This window comes from Accipiter gentilis, chromosome 19 (assembly GCF_929443795.1).
Source record: "Accipiter gentilis chromosome 19, bAccGen1.1, whole genome shotgun sequence".
NCBI lineage: Eukaryota > Metazoa > Chordata > Aves > Accipitriformes > Accipitridae > Astur > Astur gentilis.
The window spans coordinates 5,553,808-5,572,327 of NC_064898.1; the positions used below are offsets into that span (position 1 = coordinate 5,553,808).

Sequence of the window (18,520 nt, forward strand, 5' to 3'; positions counted from 1 at the left end):
AACCCAAATCCATCTTCTATTGCATATGGGAAAGGTGCAGTGATTTATTTGCATTTACTTAGTGAAAAAACCCAAGACTCTTTGTAAACACTTTTAGCTTTGTATTTACTTCCATTTAGTAGTAGGGATTGGCTGAAGCTAAAGCAACACAACATGCTTTAACAACAAAATAAGTATCAGTTCAGAATTTGACCTTATTGAAACTTCATGGTCAGTTAAACCGGTTTGTATGGACAAGCAGTGAATCTGAGTTAGTATGTTTCCAGTTCTGAAGTTTATAAAGGGAAATGTAATGCAGATTACTCCTTTTAGCCAAAGTATTCTATATTATTACAGTAGCTTTCTAGTGTAACTTCTTGGTTCTGTGAAAGGTTTTACCTTTTCCGTCTTAAAATTGTTAAGCTAGGATGGCCTTTTCAGGACTCTTTCCTTTTCGCTATGTGTTTTCTTTATCTTCACTCAATATATGGAGGCAGACCAGCTGCCTGGGATTTTATTTTTTGTTTCTGTGTTCTCATCCCATATGACTGATAATAAGACACAGTGTTGCTTGTAGTTGAGTCTGCTGCTTTTAAAGAAAGATGTCTCCTTTGAAGGAAAATCGCATCATGTTCTTGACTGCACTTCGGTTTTCAGATCACACACAGAAAGGACAGGATGTAGGCTTTCAATTACCCTGTTTGCCCATCTCTTGATTCATTAAATTGGAATTATTAGCTTTTTGACTCTCAAACCCGGTGAAAATCAAGGCTGGCTTTTATTGCAGTATTAAACAGTTCTTTACAGAAATGTGAAAAGTTGGTTTTCTGACCCAAATGTCTGTGTCTAGCTGGAAACTAATAACTATAGAGCAGACTATTTTTTTTTTTTTGTGCGGGTTCCCTCATACTTTGCTATATTACAAACTTGATGCAGAAGGGATCCTTCTCGGGATAAAGTGTGCACTCATTTTCTAGGTTTTCCTTAGCTTTTTAGCGACTGCCAGGTGAAGATGACTTGTGGCGTAGTCTCTTTGACCCGCTAGACCCTGTTCCTGTGAGCATCTGGACTGTTCTGAAATTGGTAGTAAGTTTGAGTCATTTACAATTTTATGAACTGGCAGTTTGCGGGTGAACTTCTGACTAATTCCTTGAATCCCTGTTGTTGGTGATAAGAACAGAGAAGCTTGGAAGTACGTTATTTCCCAATACTCCATCGCATGCTAGTGCCATTGCGTTAAGCTAGCCTGGCCTTACCAGCAGAGCTGCCACTGCTGCTGCTGCTGTACGAAGGGTAGCGGGTGTCTACAGCAGCGCTGGACCTTGTGTAGCATTTCTGGGGTCTCATCGTCTTGGTGCGCAGCACTGCTCCCTTTTTATGAAAAAGTGTCGTGGTTTAACCCCAGCCGGCAACTAAGCCCCACGCAGCCGCTCGCTCGCTCGCTCGCTCCCCCACAGTGGGATGGGGGAGAGAATCAGGAGGGTAAAAGTGAGAAAACTCGTGAGTTGAGATAAAGACAGTTTAATAGGGAAAGCAAAAGCCGTGCATGCAAGAAAAGCAAAACAAGGACTCCGTTCCCCACTTCCCATGGGCAGGAGTTCAGCCATCTCCAGGACAGCAGGGCTCCATCACGCCTAACGGGGACTGGGGAAGACAAACGCCATCACTCCCAACATCCCCCCCTTCCTCCTTCTTCCCCCAGTTTCATATACTGTGCATGACATCCTATGGTCTGGAATATCCCTTGGGTCAGTTGGGGTCAGCTGTCCCGGCTGTGTCCCCTCCCAATTTCTTGTGCCCCCCCCAGCCTGCTCGCTGGCGGGGTGAGAAGCAGCAAAGCCCTTGGCTCTGTGTGAGCCCTGCTCAGCAGGAACCACAACACCCTCTGTCACCAACACTGTTTCCAGCACAAATCCAAAACACAGCCCCGGACTAGCTACTGTGAAGAAATGTAACTCTGTCCCAGCTGAAAACAGCACAAAAAGAGATGTATCCCATGGGAATGTGAGTCTTTATCTCAGAGACAGCATCATCTTTTGGGTTCATTTGCACGGCTCCCAGTGCAGTAGGAGCATGTCTGTGATGGTTTCTGGCTCTTGGACAATATGGCAATTAAAAAAAAAAAAAGGCTTATAAAGTTTAAAAAATGTTTCATCTAAGTATCTGGCATAAAACATGTGAAAGTGTTTAGCATGAGTTAGCAGTAAAAAAAAAAGTATGGAAATAAATGAGAGTTTGCATTTTTGATGTCTGTGAACCTAACCTAACTTGTTGAGAAGTGCTTGGTTTGGGAAAATGAGCCTTGTGGTTAGCGAGTGCAAAGAAGATGGGTACTCTGGAAGCTGAATCGTCTGCCTCTTAAAGACCTTTTTCTAAAAGCAATGCTAATGAAGTAATATCCTTCAAAGCAAGACTGGTATTTTAAGAGCTAGCTCTTAAGGGTTGAATACATAGAATAAATGAGGAAGTGAAAATTGTATCATCCCCCACAGAATCTCAAATGCAAAATTTCAGCACGCTGAGAAGAGATTGGACAGGGAGGAGGAGGAGGAGAAGGTTGGCTCCTTCCCACTGTAGCATGTTTCTGTCAGCCTCTATTGCTGGAACCATTTTGACCACGGATACAGAAAAGTGGTGCCTGAAGTTAGGAATGTGAATGTCCTACTTGGTGGGGCTCTTTAGCGCATCGCTTCTTTCCAGCTCTCTTCCCAAAATGTGGTGAACCAGAATTCCCTATTGACGTGAGTAAAAGTCTTCTATGTGTTTTGCAAATTCATGATTGAGTATCTGAGAACTGAAAGGCATTTTTCTTTCATCATTCTAGGCCTTTGGTTTTTTAACAACTCAGCTTTTCTTTGCTAGAGGAGCGTAGCAGTTGGAGCCCTGGTGATTCTCCAACCCAGCAAACTTCTCCTGACCATTCTCGCTGTTCGCTTGTAGGACAAGTAGCCTTCTCTGAGCATTTAACTGTCTTGTACTTTTATTGGACAATTTTATTCTAGTTTATTTCTTTATTTATAGTTATCATAATATATCTGTTATATATAATTTCTGCATACGACTACCAGTTTGGTGTTTTACATAGGTGGTACCATTTACGTGTCCTTAGTGTCATTTTTTTTCTTTGATTTTATTTTAATTTGTACTACTCACTTAGAAGGTAATGATTTTCATTTGTCTGCCTTTGTTTAGGAATCTCATTTTTTTTTTAAACAAAGAGAACGAGACTACTGAGGAAAGCAGCCAGAAATGCTGTAACAGCAGCTCAGCGCTCACTCCTCCACATTATTCATTCTGCAAGGGGGAGGTAGAAGATGGCCACTTAATGTTTAGCCCATCAGTCATTTGAGAATACATACCAGGACCTGTTGGCCTACTGCGTGTTACTATGTGTCTTTGCTAACATTTTCACTTGAATCTTAAAGGCCTGTTTTTCAACAGGGCTCCTGCTGAAGTAGTTTCTTTCTGAGAGCACTAACAGGATTCAGGGGACACACTGCAGCAGCCAAACTTTGCACTTCGGGCAGATAAACTGTGCTCTAAAAGCCTCCCTATCTAATAGGTGCTGAACTTCTATTTTTTTTTTAATATACATATATATATGTATGTGTATATATATATTTAATGTGCAGTCAGCCAAGCTAATAGCAAAAGTAATTGAAATAAACAGCTCACAAACGTGGTTAGGGGAGAGAGAAATGTTTTAGGAAAATTTTTTTTTGGGGGGGGGGGTGGTTGTTGGGGTTTTTTTTTTCATTCAACAAATGTTGTGTCCACTCTTTCTTGGTGGCGGTGGAATTACAAGGGCTGAAGCGGAGAATATATGATTCCTACAGTTAGATTAAAAATAAATGCAGTGCTGCCTTTGCTTCCATATTCTTTGTCTCTGTCAAATCTGTATAACCAGACTTGACTTTACATACTCAACTCAACGTCCACTTCCCTCTCTGAATCCAGTCTGGAGGCCCTGGATCAAGTACTTGTCTGCTGGGTATGTAAAGACCTGCTTAGATCCAAAATATTTACATGTTTTTTATTTAAGGTACTACTTGTATATTTAAGATGACAGCTTCTAGATCTAACAGGTTCTTGTTATATAAATTCTGATGATGTGTGGCTGCATTTATTTTCAGTATCTGTGTATAGAGTACATCTATCTGAAGCGTGGTACGTGTCCATATAGAGAGTGTAATCAGAAGATCTCAATGTAAAGTTTTTATTTTCTGACAAGCGTCCTACAAAATAACATGGGGTTATTTTGTATAACTGTAAGAGAGCGTGAGGACAGGTCACGCTCTGCCTTTCCTGTGTGCTCAAAGCTGGGTCGGGCAGCTGGCTCTGAAAATAACCTTTTTACGCGGGTCAGACTGAAAGCTCTCCCTGGAAATTAGGTGGAAGTTGAGTAATGTACAGCAGCAAAGCGAAATGTCTTCAGCAGAGTTAGCAGGGAGAGGCACAGCGTTAAGAATCAAAGAACTCGCCTTTATTGTGGATTTAATTCCAGTGACAGCTAGCGGGTGGCATCCTAACGTCCTTCGCAGGCACAGGTAGGGACTGCTCAGCCGTGGCGGTGATTTCGGGAGTCACCTGAAACTTGGCAAGTCCTGCTTGCCAAGGGCTGGCCGGAGCCAGCCCAGCTTTCCCTGCTCCCTGGTCACACTGGGCTGCAGACCAAATTGGGGTGGTTTCGCAGGTGAACTCGTCGCTCCGCATGCCGTACCCCTGCTCCCGAGCAAGTCATGTCTCCTGGTTAATTTGGCCCGGGTGTAGGTAGCCCGAGTTAAAACGCTCCATTTTGACTGTAGGCTTAAGGCGGAGGTTTTTTTCTTCTTTTTTTTTTTGGAGAGTCCTGATGTGGTGAGATTTGCTTTCTTTCATTAGGGAGAAAATAAGCAGTCCTTAGGCAGGGCAGACCGGTTTAGGAGATTGCCTTAGCTCTTCAAGTGATGCTCCTGAGCTGCCGGGGTGCTGTTTGGCAGGTCGAGGCCGGAGGCTGAAGCCGCAAACTTTCCGTCTGGACCATCCTCTGCACCCTTTCTCCCATACCTGCAGGTTTCTTCCTCTGGCCACAGGCTGTCGCGGGTTCCTCGCAGCCGATGGGCGCTCGCTCCTGCGGAGGACCCTGCCTGCTTTCCTGCCGAGGAAGGACGGCGTGTGGCTTATTCATCTGAGCCATCTCTAGAGCGTGTCCTCTTGGCTCTGGCTCACACAGATCTCAGAAATCCTTGTTTTGAGAGAGACTGGGGTTTTTTTTTGTTAGCTTAGTAGGGGGTAGCTTCAATTTTTCATGATGTGGCTGAGCTGAAGAACTGCTTGGTAACAGCATAGTTTACCTGTTAAAATAGCTTTCCACCATCACTCGGGTTGTGGTTGGTGGGGGAAACCAGCTGTAACATGTTAGGCAAGGTGGCATACGCCCAAAGGAAGAGATGGGGCTGGTGTTTCTCCCTGAAAATAGTTAGTCCTGCAGTTTAACTACGCAGAAAGTTCTTTTATCCTTCTTTCCACCCTTCCACCCCCAGCTTCTCTCTGTCATCAAAGCCGGTTTGTGATTAATCCAAGTGTTGTCTCCCTGAATTTTCTCCACGCACACCCATAGGGATGGGCCTGGTTATACAGAAGAGCAGAAGAAGGGAACACAGCTCGCCGCTTTCTTCTTTATTTTCTTTGAATCTCTTCAGCTCCTTAAAATTTGAATTAATCAAATCAAATTGTCTCTGTGCATATCCAGGAACCAGCTACGTTTAATCTAGTTAAGTGTTTTCTGTTCATCCACGAAAGTCCCCGTTTCAGGGCAAAGTGTGCAGGGGAGGGCTTTCCAGAAGGTTTAGCATCTTGATGGACAGCTTTCTGCTGCCTTCATCTCTCCAAACAGAAAGGGTGGCACATATGGCAAGGGCTGGTGGACAGATTGCACTGCAGAAAATAACCATGGCGGCTAAGCAAATGTTTTACTCTTTCTTGCCTTTCTCCTCTGCTCCATCAGTGAGAAGAAAGCGTCGCTAATTGTCTCCTTGTCGTGGATTTTGGACTGCTGGGGTACTTTTTTTTTTGCTCCCACTGGATAAAAAAGCCCACCTGTTACAACAGCAATAATGAGATACTGCTTTCGTTATCTTCTTTGCGCTAGGAAGGAAATTTGTCTTTGGCTCGACCGGCAGGTAAGTGGTTATTTTCACTTTCATTTCATTTTGCTGCTTTTTATCTATTTTTTTGACTGCTGCAAAAATCCGAAAAGGGATTTAGAAGCTTGAAGGAGGTTTCGTGCAAATTTTTTTTGGTGTACGCTCAGGTCTAAAAGTATCGCCAACCTGCTCAGTTGTTGAGAGACCTGGAAGCATCTTGAGCCCCCGGGCGCTTGTCCCGTGTTTGGGGGTTCCTGCGGTGGGGTGGCTTCTGACGCCAAGCAGGGTCACCCCCCAGAAACGGGCCCTTCTCTTTCCACTTAGCAGAAAATTGAATGCACCCACAGAAAATGGTTCTTCTTGCAAATTCTAAAGGTGGCCACCACCTGGGCTGGCGAAGAAGGGCAAATACTCGTGAGCGAGACTTCGAGTAGGGTGGGCAGCAGCGGCTGCCGTGCCTGCAGAAGAGGGGGTGCAAATTCAAGTCCTTTTTCCTCCGGGGTGGGGGGGGGGGGGTCAGGCTTGCTGCAGGCCAGGAGAGCAGTCCGGCCATCCGAAATGGGCGACTCTCGTCTAGCTCGACTTGTGCACTTTAACTCTTCCTTTTTCAGTGCTCCTCTTGTTCGGTAGGAATATGTGAAGTTTGATCTGTAGATGCATCTTCATTAAAGATTCATACTCTTGTCTCCTTTTCTTCTATTCTTAGATGATTTATTGGATGTAGCTCTGTGTTTGCTATAAAGAATGGATATTTTGTTGCAGAGACCTCCGTAGGGTCACAATCCTCATCTTCCCTGTCTCGTTCGAGACCGATTTGACTAAAGTAAAGCTATTTTAATCTCCTGGTCCCAAAATAGAAGCCGTTCCATTTGTGCCGTAGAAAACGGCTGCAGGATGATCTTGGCGTGTTTGAGCAAAACCTTCTGGCCGCTTGTTTTCTCTCTGGGTACCGCGTCCTTCTCTTTCCTCTCGTCATCCCCTGGTGTCGAGCATCCCTGGGTTTGAGGTGTTAGTTTTGGGAGGCGGGGGTCATCCATCTCCTGAGGTTGGATGGCTTAACACTTCCCCTTGGTTTCCCTTTTCTTTACATCTCTTCATGTGTCTCACACGTGTACGGTGGGGGCCCTTAACGTCACGGCGATTAATTAAAGCCCGTAGCCCCCCCGTTGCCAGGGAAACGCAGCACTCCACAAATACCGAACACAACTTACGGTCCTGTTCGTTTTCCCAAACGCTCCTTGTTCGCCAGATTGAAGCAGGGTTTCATTTCGCAGCCTGGAAAAACGCTGTACTTAAGAAATACCCAGCAAGGGGAGCACGCGTGCGCATCTTTCTGAGGCTATTGCTCGTAAAAACCCACACGCCCGAGGCGGGGAAGGAAAACCATCGCCTGCGACCCGTTGCCTTTGCAGCAGTGATGCCACATCAACATCTGGCACAGGGCTGACACCTTGGCTGTGTGGGCATTGCTTTGATGGAGCAAAAAGATGAGCACAGAGGCAAAAAAATAATCTGCGGAGAGACGGTTTTACTGCAAGCTCAGCCTTGCCTGGTTGTTGTTTAGTGGCACCGTTCAGGCACAATTTTATTTAGTTTGAATATAAAAATTCCAGTCATTCTGCTGAATGACTTAAAAAAAAAAACGTGGAAGAGGGTTGCTCGTTGGTACAAAAAATAGGTGTATTGGATAATTGGCATGCGGTGACAGTGTGGCTGCAGCATTAGCAGAAATCTGTCCCAGTCTAATTGCTGTGCTCTGCCCATCTCTCATAGGTTTTTTCCTGACTTTGAGCTGCCAGATGCTGCCTTTTGACAACACTTTCAGCTGTTTGCGTTTTTAAAGGAGGAAGTCTAACAGGATTACTTTCTCATAAACCTGGACTAAAATCGAATCGGGGTTTGGTATTTGAAGACAGTGCAGCCCTCGGATATCAGTATAATTAACAGGGATATTGTAAAGTCAATACAAGTTGCTAGTTCTGCTTCATTTGTTTGCTGTGTGGCTTTAATATTAAAGCAGAGATTGTATCTAATGAGCTAGGTCATGCTTATTGGAAGATGTGGAATAACACTTTTCCCCTCTAGTGCTGTGCGCTAGCTATTTATTCTCATCATGTTTTTTATTACAGTTTCTGCTATATTTTATTCTTCCACTCAGGCTAGGGTCTGCTTTGAAAACAAGTTATGAATCATCAGCCTGATGCTGTAATTCCTGTGAAGGATACTGGACTGGGAATTAAGAACTGATTTTTAATCGGTTATGATGTGTTCTTTTAAGCGATGGATGTAACCACTCTCTCGTTTCCCTCTCCTGGGGCTTGTGTTGATCCACTCCTGGCTGCTAAGAGATCCAGATCACAGCCCTGGCGTTTGGACAAGGCAGGGGAATTTGGGTACCCTGACATTCTTCCTAGCTAGCTCGGGTGCTCGGGTGCCATGGCCATGGAGAACAGACTTCAGAAATCCTGTGATATTTTGAAATTAAGCCAACCTTTCTCGAAATCCAGGGTGATGACCGTACTGTTGCTCAGAGTTACTGATCGATGTATGTTACGTGTTGCCTTGCAAGTACAAATCTGACCGACCGGGAAAGGTCTGCCTGAGTTTAGGGTCACACGAAACCTTTCACCGTAGCTGTTACAAGTTTTTTCCATCTCCCCTCCCTTTCCCCACTGCGAAGGGGTAAGGCAGCCTTGAATTGAGAGGAAATACAGGTAGACATTTTCTCACCTGCAGTCACTTTAAGCTACACAGTATAAATTAAACAATAGTTCAGTGGTTAGATAAGTCTCAGTGAGAAGATGTCCGTTCTGGCGTAGTAATTACTATTACATCGTTAGCCACAGAACTGAGAGATCTGCATCCCGGCTGTTTTGGGATACAGGGGCACCGGTGTCCAGCAAAGAAACAGGGGTGTCATTCATCAAAGGGTGTTCTTTTGACCTTTGCTTTTGCTTGAGGAAATCGCATAGGGTACTAAACAAAAGAGGAAATTATGGTATATTAAAGATAATTTTTAGAGAGATTAGTTGGTAAGATGGCTGTTTTCCTTAGCTGTTTGCTTCTGGGTTATATCAGATTTTTTCTGTAAAATTTTGAACAGTCAGTTAATGGGCTCTAAATCTCCAGGATTTTAATAAGACAATTTAGAAATAGGTTACTCAAATCTCTGAGAGCATTCATTGCAAAATACATATTTCCATTAACTTCAAACTGAAACTGGTATTAATTATTTCTGACTTATGTAAAAAAAGACAACCATAGTAAAAAGGCTAAGCTATTGCTCCAATTCCAGTTTGCTTGTGGTTTGTTTGGGTTTTGTTTGTAATGCCCATTCAGACAGAAGGAATAAACATCGTGAAATCTGATGTAGGTATAAAGCCTGACATCTTATGCTTTTGTAAAAATGTGTCAAGCTTCTCCAAAGAATGTTAGTTGACTCGGTAAGTCAGAACTAGAGGAGGCCTAAGGATAAGGCTGTCTTTTTCAGTCTAAAATCACTCTCACGCACACTCCACTTAAAAAAATAAAATAAAAATTTGCACAGTTGGATGTCCAGTCTCACCCAGTTCCCAAGTGGATTGTGATTTAAAACTGAAAGCAGGGCACCACATGCACTGTTTGGCATGAATGTCGTGTTTGTAATGAAGTCCCAGGAGAATTATTTCCTAGGGAATTATACGACTTGAATAACAGGCCTGGCTGGCTCTTTTACCCTCTTTATATTTTTTTATAATTCTGACTGTTTTTCCTGTTTGCAGCTTTCCTGAGCTCATACGATCCTGTGGAGCTGGTGATCTGCAGTGATAAGAGATACAGCAAATAATATAAGGCATGCATAATGAGGGTTGAAGTAGGGTATTATAAATGGCAGTGCTCCTGTATTGTGGATTTCAGGGGTATAGTGCTTTACATCGGTGAAATTTAGACTCTGCCTGCCATCCCAGTTGCTGGTCAGACCACAAGTACTGTGTCTGTGGACTTTGTAAATTAGTTGATATCTTTTGCACTGGGAATAGCCTGTAAAAAGTCTTGGAATTGATAATTAGGCAGCTGTGGTATATAATCAATACAAATCCTGGTGACTGATTCCTCGGTCATGGAATAGGCTTGCCCCCAAATGCAGCACGGCAGTGAAGGAAGCAGACAGCAGCGTGAAAGGGAAGAAATCTCAATGTTTTGGGGTTTTTTTGGGAGGGGAGGGGGGTTGCATGGTGGTAGCGGGGTGTGGTGGGTTTTGTTTGGGTTTGTGTTTTTTTTTTAGTCTTCATGTTGCAATCCACTATCTAGTCCTCCTGCAGCTCTGCCGGCAGAGAGGCGGTGGAAGGGTGGTCACGTCAGCTGTTAGAAAAGGTGGCGGGGTTAGCTTATATGCCATTTATCGATGGTTTAAGCGACCAGGGCACTGGCAGCGCTGGGAAGTGGCTAGAGGCAATGTCAGACGGCAGCAGAAACAGCCTGCCCGTGGCCTGAAACGGCAGCTCGGCTGCAAAGCGCAGCCCAGGGCACTTGGTCCTGCACCAGCAGCATTAAACCCCTGGGATGGGGCGCTCTGTCAGCTCGCCCCCTTTAGTGGTGGGCGATCGAGAGTGACTGCCTGCGTTCCACTGAGGACAACCTTGTGATTTCAGTAAATAGAGCTTGTCTCTGGAGAAAGCTTTCCGAAGAAAGAAGGCTTGTCTTGATCATTTAAAACGTGGCAGTGAAAGCCCGATCGCTCAATAACTTTTCTTTGTTCAAAACTTATAGTAAGCTATTTCAAAAAGTTTTTAACACGCAAAAGGATTTAAGCGCAGCCTTCTAAAAGAGGGGCGCAGGTATCTTTGGCCATAGCCAGTATATGGTCAGAGTATCTCCTGGGTATATTTACTGTATGACGCTGCCTGGTGCTCTGTAGCAGACTGCCATGGGAGTCACGTAGACTCCAAAGGATAAAAATGCTGGAAGCCTTCAGGAAGGTGAATTCAGGATGCTCGCTGTCAGGGGTCCGTAGCCAGAGCTCCGTAACTGCAGTGCACGGGATAGTCCCTGGGTTTTTCCATAGCCTTGCTGATGTAGGACTTGCTCTTTCTCGGGACCTTGCTTACTTGGAGAAGGAGGAAGAGTCCTGGTCGTAGTCAATAGTGGGTCTAGTATTTGGGCAACGCGCTCATAAAATGGCTTTTTCTGCCCCTTCTCCGTGTCCCTTTCCTCTGCCCCGCCTGTTGGTGTTGCAGGTACCCTCCAGTACGACACGACACGCACCACGTGTTCCTCTCCTCGTGCCCTAAGCGGCAAAATCATTTGGTAAAGTCGCAAATCAATGCAATGTTTTTTCTGGAACATCTATCTGGTTTATTTTGCATTACATAAAGAACAGCCATGAGATGGGTCTCATCCCTTCTGCGTTAATCCAGTAGCATGAACACAGAGCGCGAGAGCTGTGGTTGGAGCACGAGGACCCTGCGCGCTGCTCTCCTTATCTGCTCTCCAATCTTTAAACTCTTACGTAATACGTTTAAGACTGGTTTTGAGTAATCTCTTTTGGGGTCTCATTTTGCATTCTTAGCCTCCAGTAACAAAGAACCGCTATGCTCTTCCCTCGTGAAATCCTTTCCAGAAGGTGCACATTATCTACTACGAGGCAGGGCAATGATGAGCATCAATTTCCACGGCAGAATAGAAGCCTGGATTACAAATTACTATTTAATCCTTTTTGCGTCAAAGGACATAATAATCCTTGTAAAATGTGCTCTAAGTCTTGTGCTTGGCTATGTGAGGTTAAGGAGCAAAAACCAAAACAGGGGTTCTCTTAAAAAGTAAGACATGGTGAAGTGCACGTGTTCCACATGAATTTCAGAATATATTTAAGATCACATTTCAGCAGCTAAAAATAAAGATGATGGGCTGGTACGTAGACTAGCAGTTTTCACTTCTCCGTATGCTTGCTACTACTCTGCTAGAATACAGTGTCTGTCACTCTGTCATGAGAGTTGCTTGCTGAATTGCAATAAAGAATTTGGGCACAAGGTAAGCACTGCTCAAATTTGATTCCCCCCCACCCGATGAGAACACTTACCAAAACTAACGAATGAGGAGGTCTCTTAAGAATGTGAGAAAATTTGTTTTATTTTCTAAATCATCCTGTTATGAGCGTCAAGCCATGTGATTTTGTAAGGGAGAGAAGGGTAAATAAGGTTGGGAGGGGTAAGGATTTAGTGTTTGAAATTACAGACCGATGGCTGCACGGTTTCCTGACCAGGCAGGAAAGAGGGGCAAAGTTTAATAACTTATAAAGTTTAGAAAACAAATTCCGGAGTGACAGACCTACAGACCTTTGACTGACATGATTATCGTCACATTGAGTATGCTGTCATTTTGTTAGATAAAAAGCAAAACAGGTTAGTTGTTTGGAGCCAATAGCTTCATACGATTAGCTTATTCCATATTTTTATTACTGGCCTCTGAACTGAATTAAATGTGGCCTATTGGATCGAATCAGTCCCTCTTACTGTGTAGCAACCCCCAGAGAAAACCTGAAGGTAAGTGGTGACATATATGCAATATTACTAATGGAAAGAACAGGGTAAGCAGTTTGTTGCTGTTGTTTTTAATGCAATGTATTTAGATGTTTAATGTGTAACATTCTGCATTAATAGTCAAAATCCAAAAATGAGAGTAGGACCAGATTGAAATCGTAATCTCATATTAAAGAACACATTTAATTACTCAGTCATATAACCATTATTCCACAATAGGGTATTTTTGTGCTAGATGCTAATTGCACGCTTCTAGTGTGACATTGCGTAATGCGGTGTCCTTGCTGTCACAAACTGGTCATCTTGCAGGTGAAAGCTGTGCAGTGCAGCAGCTGTTATGAAGCCGTGAAACGTTTATGTTGTAAAAGGAATTGTACTAGCAGATTTTGTTGCTCTCTTCTGTGATAACTTTACAGAAGACAGGAATATTCTCTTTATCTAGCCGTTGTGTTTTGGTAAACACAGAAGTAGTCAGAAGTTCTGACGAGAGTTTTCATAACGCGTGCAAAATGAATGATTTTCATGTCTTTATTTCTTGCAGAAAATGACGCTTGACTGAAGCGCCTAAGTCACCCCGGAGTGAGCTGCTTCCCTCTGAGCTTTATGTGAGCAACCCCATCCCACGAGGAGGAGGATCCGTCGGCCGCCTTCGCTCTACGATGGGGACTACAGGTGACGACATGGCTTCGGTGGAGCAGAATGCCTCCTTGAACCCTCTGTGCTTCGAGTGCGGCCAGCAGCACTGGACGAGGGAGAACCACCTCTACAACTACCAGAACGAGGTGGACGATGACTTGGTCTGCCACATTTGCCTTCAGCCCTTGTTGCAGCCATTGGACACTCCCTGCGGACACACTTTCTGCTACAAGTGCCTAAGGAACTTTCTGCAGGAGAAGGATTTCTGCCCACTGGATCGAAAAAGACTCCACTTTAAACTCTGCAAAAAATCCAGCATTCTCGTTCATAAACTGTTAGACAAGCTACTCGTTTTGTGCCCCTTCTCTTCCGTGTGTCAGGAGGTCATGCAGCGATGCGACCTGGCGGCACATCTCAAAAACAGGTGAGCGGTGCAGATGTTTGCATTGCACGTGCCTTAACACGCTTGGTAGGTAGCCGTCGAAATTGGGGGCAAGAGCGGGGAGAGGGTTGGTGATGGGTTTTAAATTCACAGTACAAAGCGGTAGGAAATGGTCAGTCTGTAACTGCGCAGAGCTAGAGCACTGGATCCCGTTCTGGGCGTTGCACCAGAAATAGTGAAGAAGACTCGGAGAGAGTCATGCGGAGAACGACATGATTCATGAGAGGTCTCAAAAACATGATTTAGCAGAAAAAGTTAAAGAAAATGGGGGTTGTTTCTGGTAGGGGAAAAAAGGCTGAGGGAGGGGGAAAATGAGAGAGGTGAAAACTGCCTGCAAAGAGGAAGGAAAGACTGGAAGAGGAACAAAGGAGATTTAGTTCAGATTTTAGGGAAAAAAGCTGTATAATGGTCTAGCACTGGCATAGGTTGCTTGGGTGGTGGTTGTGTAATCCCCACTTTCAGAATTGTTTATGAACATGTTAAACCAACCTTTACCAGGAACAGTAATGGCAGAATTCATTCTGCTTTGACTAGGCAGATGGACAGGGTATCTCTCGAGACTCCTGTAAGACCTATTTTTCTGTTTTAAAAAAAATAATATCTTTTTACTGAACAGGTTGATGGTATGTCACGTGAACATAATGTAGTTTCTAGGATTTGTTTGTTTGTTTTGATTGCTTATAGAACACTGGCAACAGCCTGTTGATTTGGTAGAAACTCATCACTTCACATCAGTGGGTGAAGCTTTAGTGAGTGCAGCTTTAGTGAGTGATTTTGTGCGAGAGGGATACATTCCAATATTACCTGCACCTAAATGTTTAGGACCTTATTTTGAACTGTTCATTAATTTTATAGTTCTTCTGCTTTATGCCATCCTAACCTAAATATTTAAATATTGAAAGGAGGCCATGATAGAAAGAGGGAAATAACATTATTATAAGGTTGGACCAGATGATCCTTGCAGTCTCTTCCAACCTGGTATTCTGTGATTATCAAATTCAGGTGGAATGATACTTCATATTGTGCAGACTAGTGCACTTTGTTCTTCTAGCAAAGGAATTGCTTCCGTACCATGTGTGTGGTACTCTGCTACGTGAACATGTTTCATTCTTCTCTGTAAGGCAGTGCCATTTTTCTAATGGAAAAATGTTAAACTTGTTTTGAGGGGTACATTTGACTTCTTTCGTTTCAGTAAATTAACAGATAGGGTTTTTTAATCATTAGCTATTTCATTACATGAGTCATGAACAAAAACTTGGACATACCATTTATGTTAAAGCTAAAAGATGGTGGAACTAATGAGTCGGGGCTAAAAAAATATTATGCATAGCTATACCAACTAACTTTAAACTGTTTAGAGATTTACGAAATTATAAGAGGAGTACAGTGAAGAATTTGTGTAGAGAAGGAAATTACATATTCAAAAGAAGTGCATCTGACTTCAAAGGACCCAGCTCAGGTGAATTGCATCTGCTGCCAGAAAATATTCCCTGTGTACAACTCCATGCTATTTGAAAACCTGTGTTCATTTTGCAGAGAGAGGTTTCAGAAAAGTATGTAACTGTCCCTGCAAAAAAGCATCAACCCCAGAAAAATAAGCATTGCGCATATCCATTGTACCTAGACACAAGGCACTAGGGAAATACAGTTCAACACGCGAGCGTTTCTGTCAGCAGCATTCGTAAAAACAAGCATATTGCATGGTGACTCTTAACGAAAATGGGTGGTACGAGTCCTAACTCTTCTGTCACCAGTCGAGATGAGATCTTTTCATTTCCATGACTTCATCATGGGCTTTTTTCTTACCTGCTTTGCTTTCTTTCAATTTGATACTCTTCCCCCCCCCCCCCCCCCCCTGCCCCTTATTTTTTAAACCAACCTGCGTAAACTTCAGCAGTTGCCCATTTCATGAGGGTTGTTTCATGGTTTGGTGCTCTTATCTGTGCCGGCTCTTTGGGCAAAAAGCCCTCCACGTGGGGATTGAAAACCCAACGGGCAGCATTAGCCATGTGCCTCCTCCGCCTGCCTCCAGGTTTCGTTGAGAGGCGCGTGGATCTACCCCGTGAACGTCTTTCCACGCGTCGGTCTTTGGCCATTTGGAGAGTCTTGGAGACCACCTTCGGGTGAAGGGTGACGTTGCGGAGGAGATCGTCGGGGAGTTACGGGCACGGTGCTCTGCAGAGAAGGGCAAGAGAGCAGCCACCGCCTGGCCTTGGAAACCGTTTGTTCACGTGTGTGTTTCCATTTTGCCCTCTTCCTTCATCCCCACGTCCTGAAGGCTTCCTGGGGATTCAGAGCCTGGGGGGACCTTGGGCATCCAGGACATGCAGCAACCTTGTGGTTTCCATGTTAGCTTAGGCTCTTGCTTGTTTCTTCCAGGCAACTATTTTCTGATCTATATGATGACTTGGGAGTGGTGAGGAAGCCTGCTTGATTTATAAGCCTAATATTAAACTGATTTGATTTTAATAAAAGGCAAAATGCTAGCAAGACTCCTGCTACGTACTTGGTTTATCTTCTGGTTTCCCACTGCCATGCCCCTCACCTCTTCAGTCCATTTTCCTTGGTTGACATCTCTTTGAATTGTATTAGGGCTGTTTACAACAGGGCCACATAATTTATTTGTACGTGGAACACTATGTATGCTCTCTTTAGGTATATATGAAATATTCATTTACTTAATGCACAAGGTTATTACAAAATCTGAGTGAGCTGAGTCACTAGCTTTTCCTGTCTGTCGGCTGGAGAAAAGCTTTCAGTTGCAGAAGGCTGCTCATTTTCAATTCCTTCTGTTGTCTTGGGATGCTGATACGCATTTTGAGTATATGGTGATTTACAGTTTTCGATTAAGTTTATTTGCAAACATCTGAACACCTGTAAATTATCATTGCTGACATAAACGATGGCAGCAATTGGGTAGTTATTTGATTTTATATGGATTAGTGAATCCAGTAAAATTCTACTACTGATCATTAAATGTAGGAAAGAAATATAAAATTCATTATTATTATAATTTTCAGCATAGATTAATATAAACAAGTCTCAACAAGCCCTTACATGAGCTAGTTTGTATTTCTAAGAAATGCGATATGATTGGTTAGTTTTCACTGTCTAAAAACATTCACACTCAGGTTTTCCAGTGTTGTTTTAATCAGCTCAATTTGAGCATAAAAGCTGGAAGAAACTGTCATCGTATCTACCCGGCATCTCGGAGTGTAAGGTTACTGCAAGCTGCTCCAGCAAGGAGATGAGAGGCACGAGACATAAACTTGATTACTGCATGGTCACTAATTGCACTCCATGATACCTCCTTGCATCAAGAAAATATTCTTGATTTGTCAGTCTTTCAGTTTCATCACATTCACTTGGGAACTGTGGTTTTAAAAGTTAAACACAATGCACATAATCTGATTTAAAGGAAAAAAATACGTGAGTAATGCTGAGTTGTACTGTTTTCCCCAGTCACTTGGTATAGAAAATTTGTTGATGTTTAGTAAAGTAGGTGCCAATTCCACTTCTAAATATCAAAGGTAAATCTATCAGAAGGAAATCTGACAAGAAAATGATTGAGCTTTTCTGTGAATGATTTTAGTTCGGTTAGTTCTTATGGATTATTCAGACCTGAAGAAGCTCCATTGTACAAAAACATACTCTGAAATTCATCCGACTTGTTAATGAGAGGGTTAGGTATTGTGTTTATGTAGTGCTTTTGAGTTGGGCTTCAGTTTTCCCCTCTTATATTCTGCTATGGTAGTTTAAGTTATTGTTTTGGATGGAGCCATTTTTCCAAATCTTTTAATGTTGAGGCCAACATTCAAGCCAATTTTATGTCAAGTTAAGTTTGAACTTTATATAGGATCGCATTTTCTGGAATTGGAGAAATTATTGAGCTCTTCACTGTGTGTCAGTCGGCACGCTTAATATATGGATTTAGATTAACAGGATCCATGGGAAAATGAGTTGTATAGATACAGAATTTTATCATTCAAAATCTTGGCAATCCCAGTTATTTTGGTGTTTATGATCGTGCTGCTGAGTCCTGTTCTTCTCACCCGGTCCCATGTTAGCTGTAAGCACTGTCCCTACCCTGCTCTTCGTAGCACCAGGAGAAATGAAGAGGATCTGTAGGATTTAACCCTCTTTTGGCAGGTCTTTTCTTACACCTGAGTAAGTGGATAGGCAACAGATTCGGAGTTTCTCCATGCCCTATGGACTCTTTCCATTGCTAGAAAAGTGAAGGATCTTTCTGTGGCTGTTCTCTGTTCTGAAGCCACCTGGCTCCTTTTAGGTTCCTCAAATCGTGGGGTGTGAGAGAGAAATGCGCAACAAAACCATTCTTTTTTTCTTTTTCTGAGTCCTCTCTGATTCCCAAACCTAGATAACTCCTAGTGCTTGCCTTTTTTTTTTCCTTTTTTTTTCCTGGCAAAATTAAAACCAAGACCCAAACACTTAGCTTTCCAAAGCAGCACCGTGTTTACTCTGAATTGCAGCTGTAAATCTTGCCAGAATTACTGCTTAAGGTCACTTTGCTGGCAAAGTTTTATGAGCAATAGCAAAGGCATTTGGGCTGCTTCTCTGCAGTCTTTGCTTAAATTCAGCTCCTGCTTGGAAAACGATTTAGTGCAACTGGTTTGAGGCTATTTGGTGTGTTTGCTTTTATCGAACCTCTAGACTGGGCAGAAGCTGATGGTATAAGTTACAATGAAATCTTTCTTTTCAGCAGCCAGTGAGCAAATGTGTTTTTCGAGTCCCTACTGTTATTCCATGGAATACCCTGTAAACTATATCTTAATTTTATATGAAAGCTCTTTTTATCTGCA

The 18,520-nt window shown here is 43.3% G+C and overlaps 1 protein-coding gene across 4 annotated transcripts in view; it reads left to right on the forward strand.

Annotated features, from left to right (window-relative positions):
* LNX2 (ligand of numb-protein X 2) overlaps positions 1–18,520 on the forward strand; it is a 63,860-nt gene that overhangs the window by 24,177 nt on the left and 21,163 nt on the right. For 3 of the 4 annotated variants that reach the window (XM_049823220.1, XM_049823222.1, XM_049823223.1), the window contains exon 2: positions 13,164–13,682. In XM_049823220.1, coding sequence (XP_049679177.1) covers positions 13,282–13,682 — 401 coding nt within the window. In that variant the 5' untranslated portion in view covers positions 13,164–13,281. Of the gene's footprint in view, positions 1–5,965; positions 6,141–13,163; positions 13,683–18,520 lie in introns of all 4 variants that reach the window. The other variant, XM_049823221.1, reaches the window with a different exon arrangement.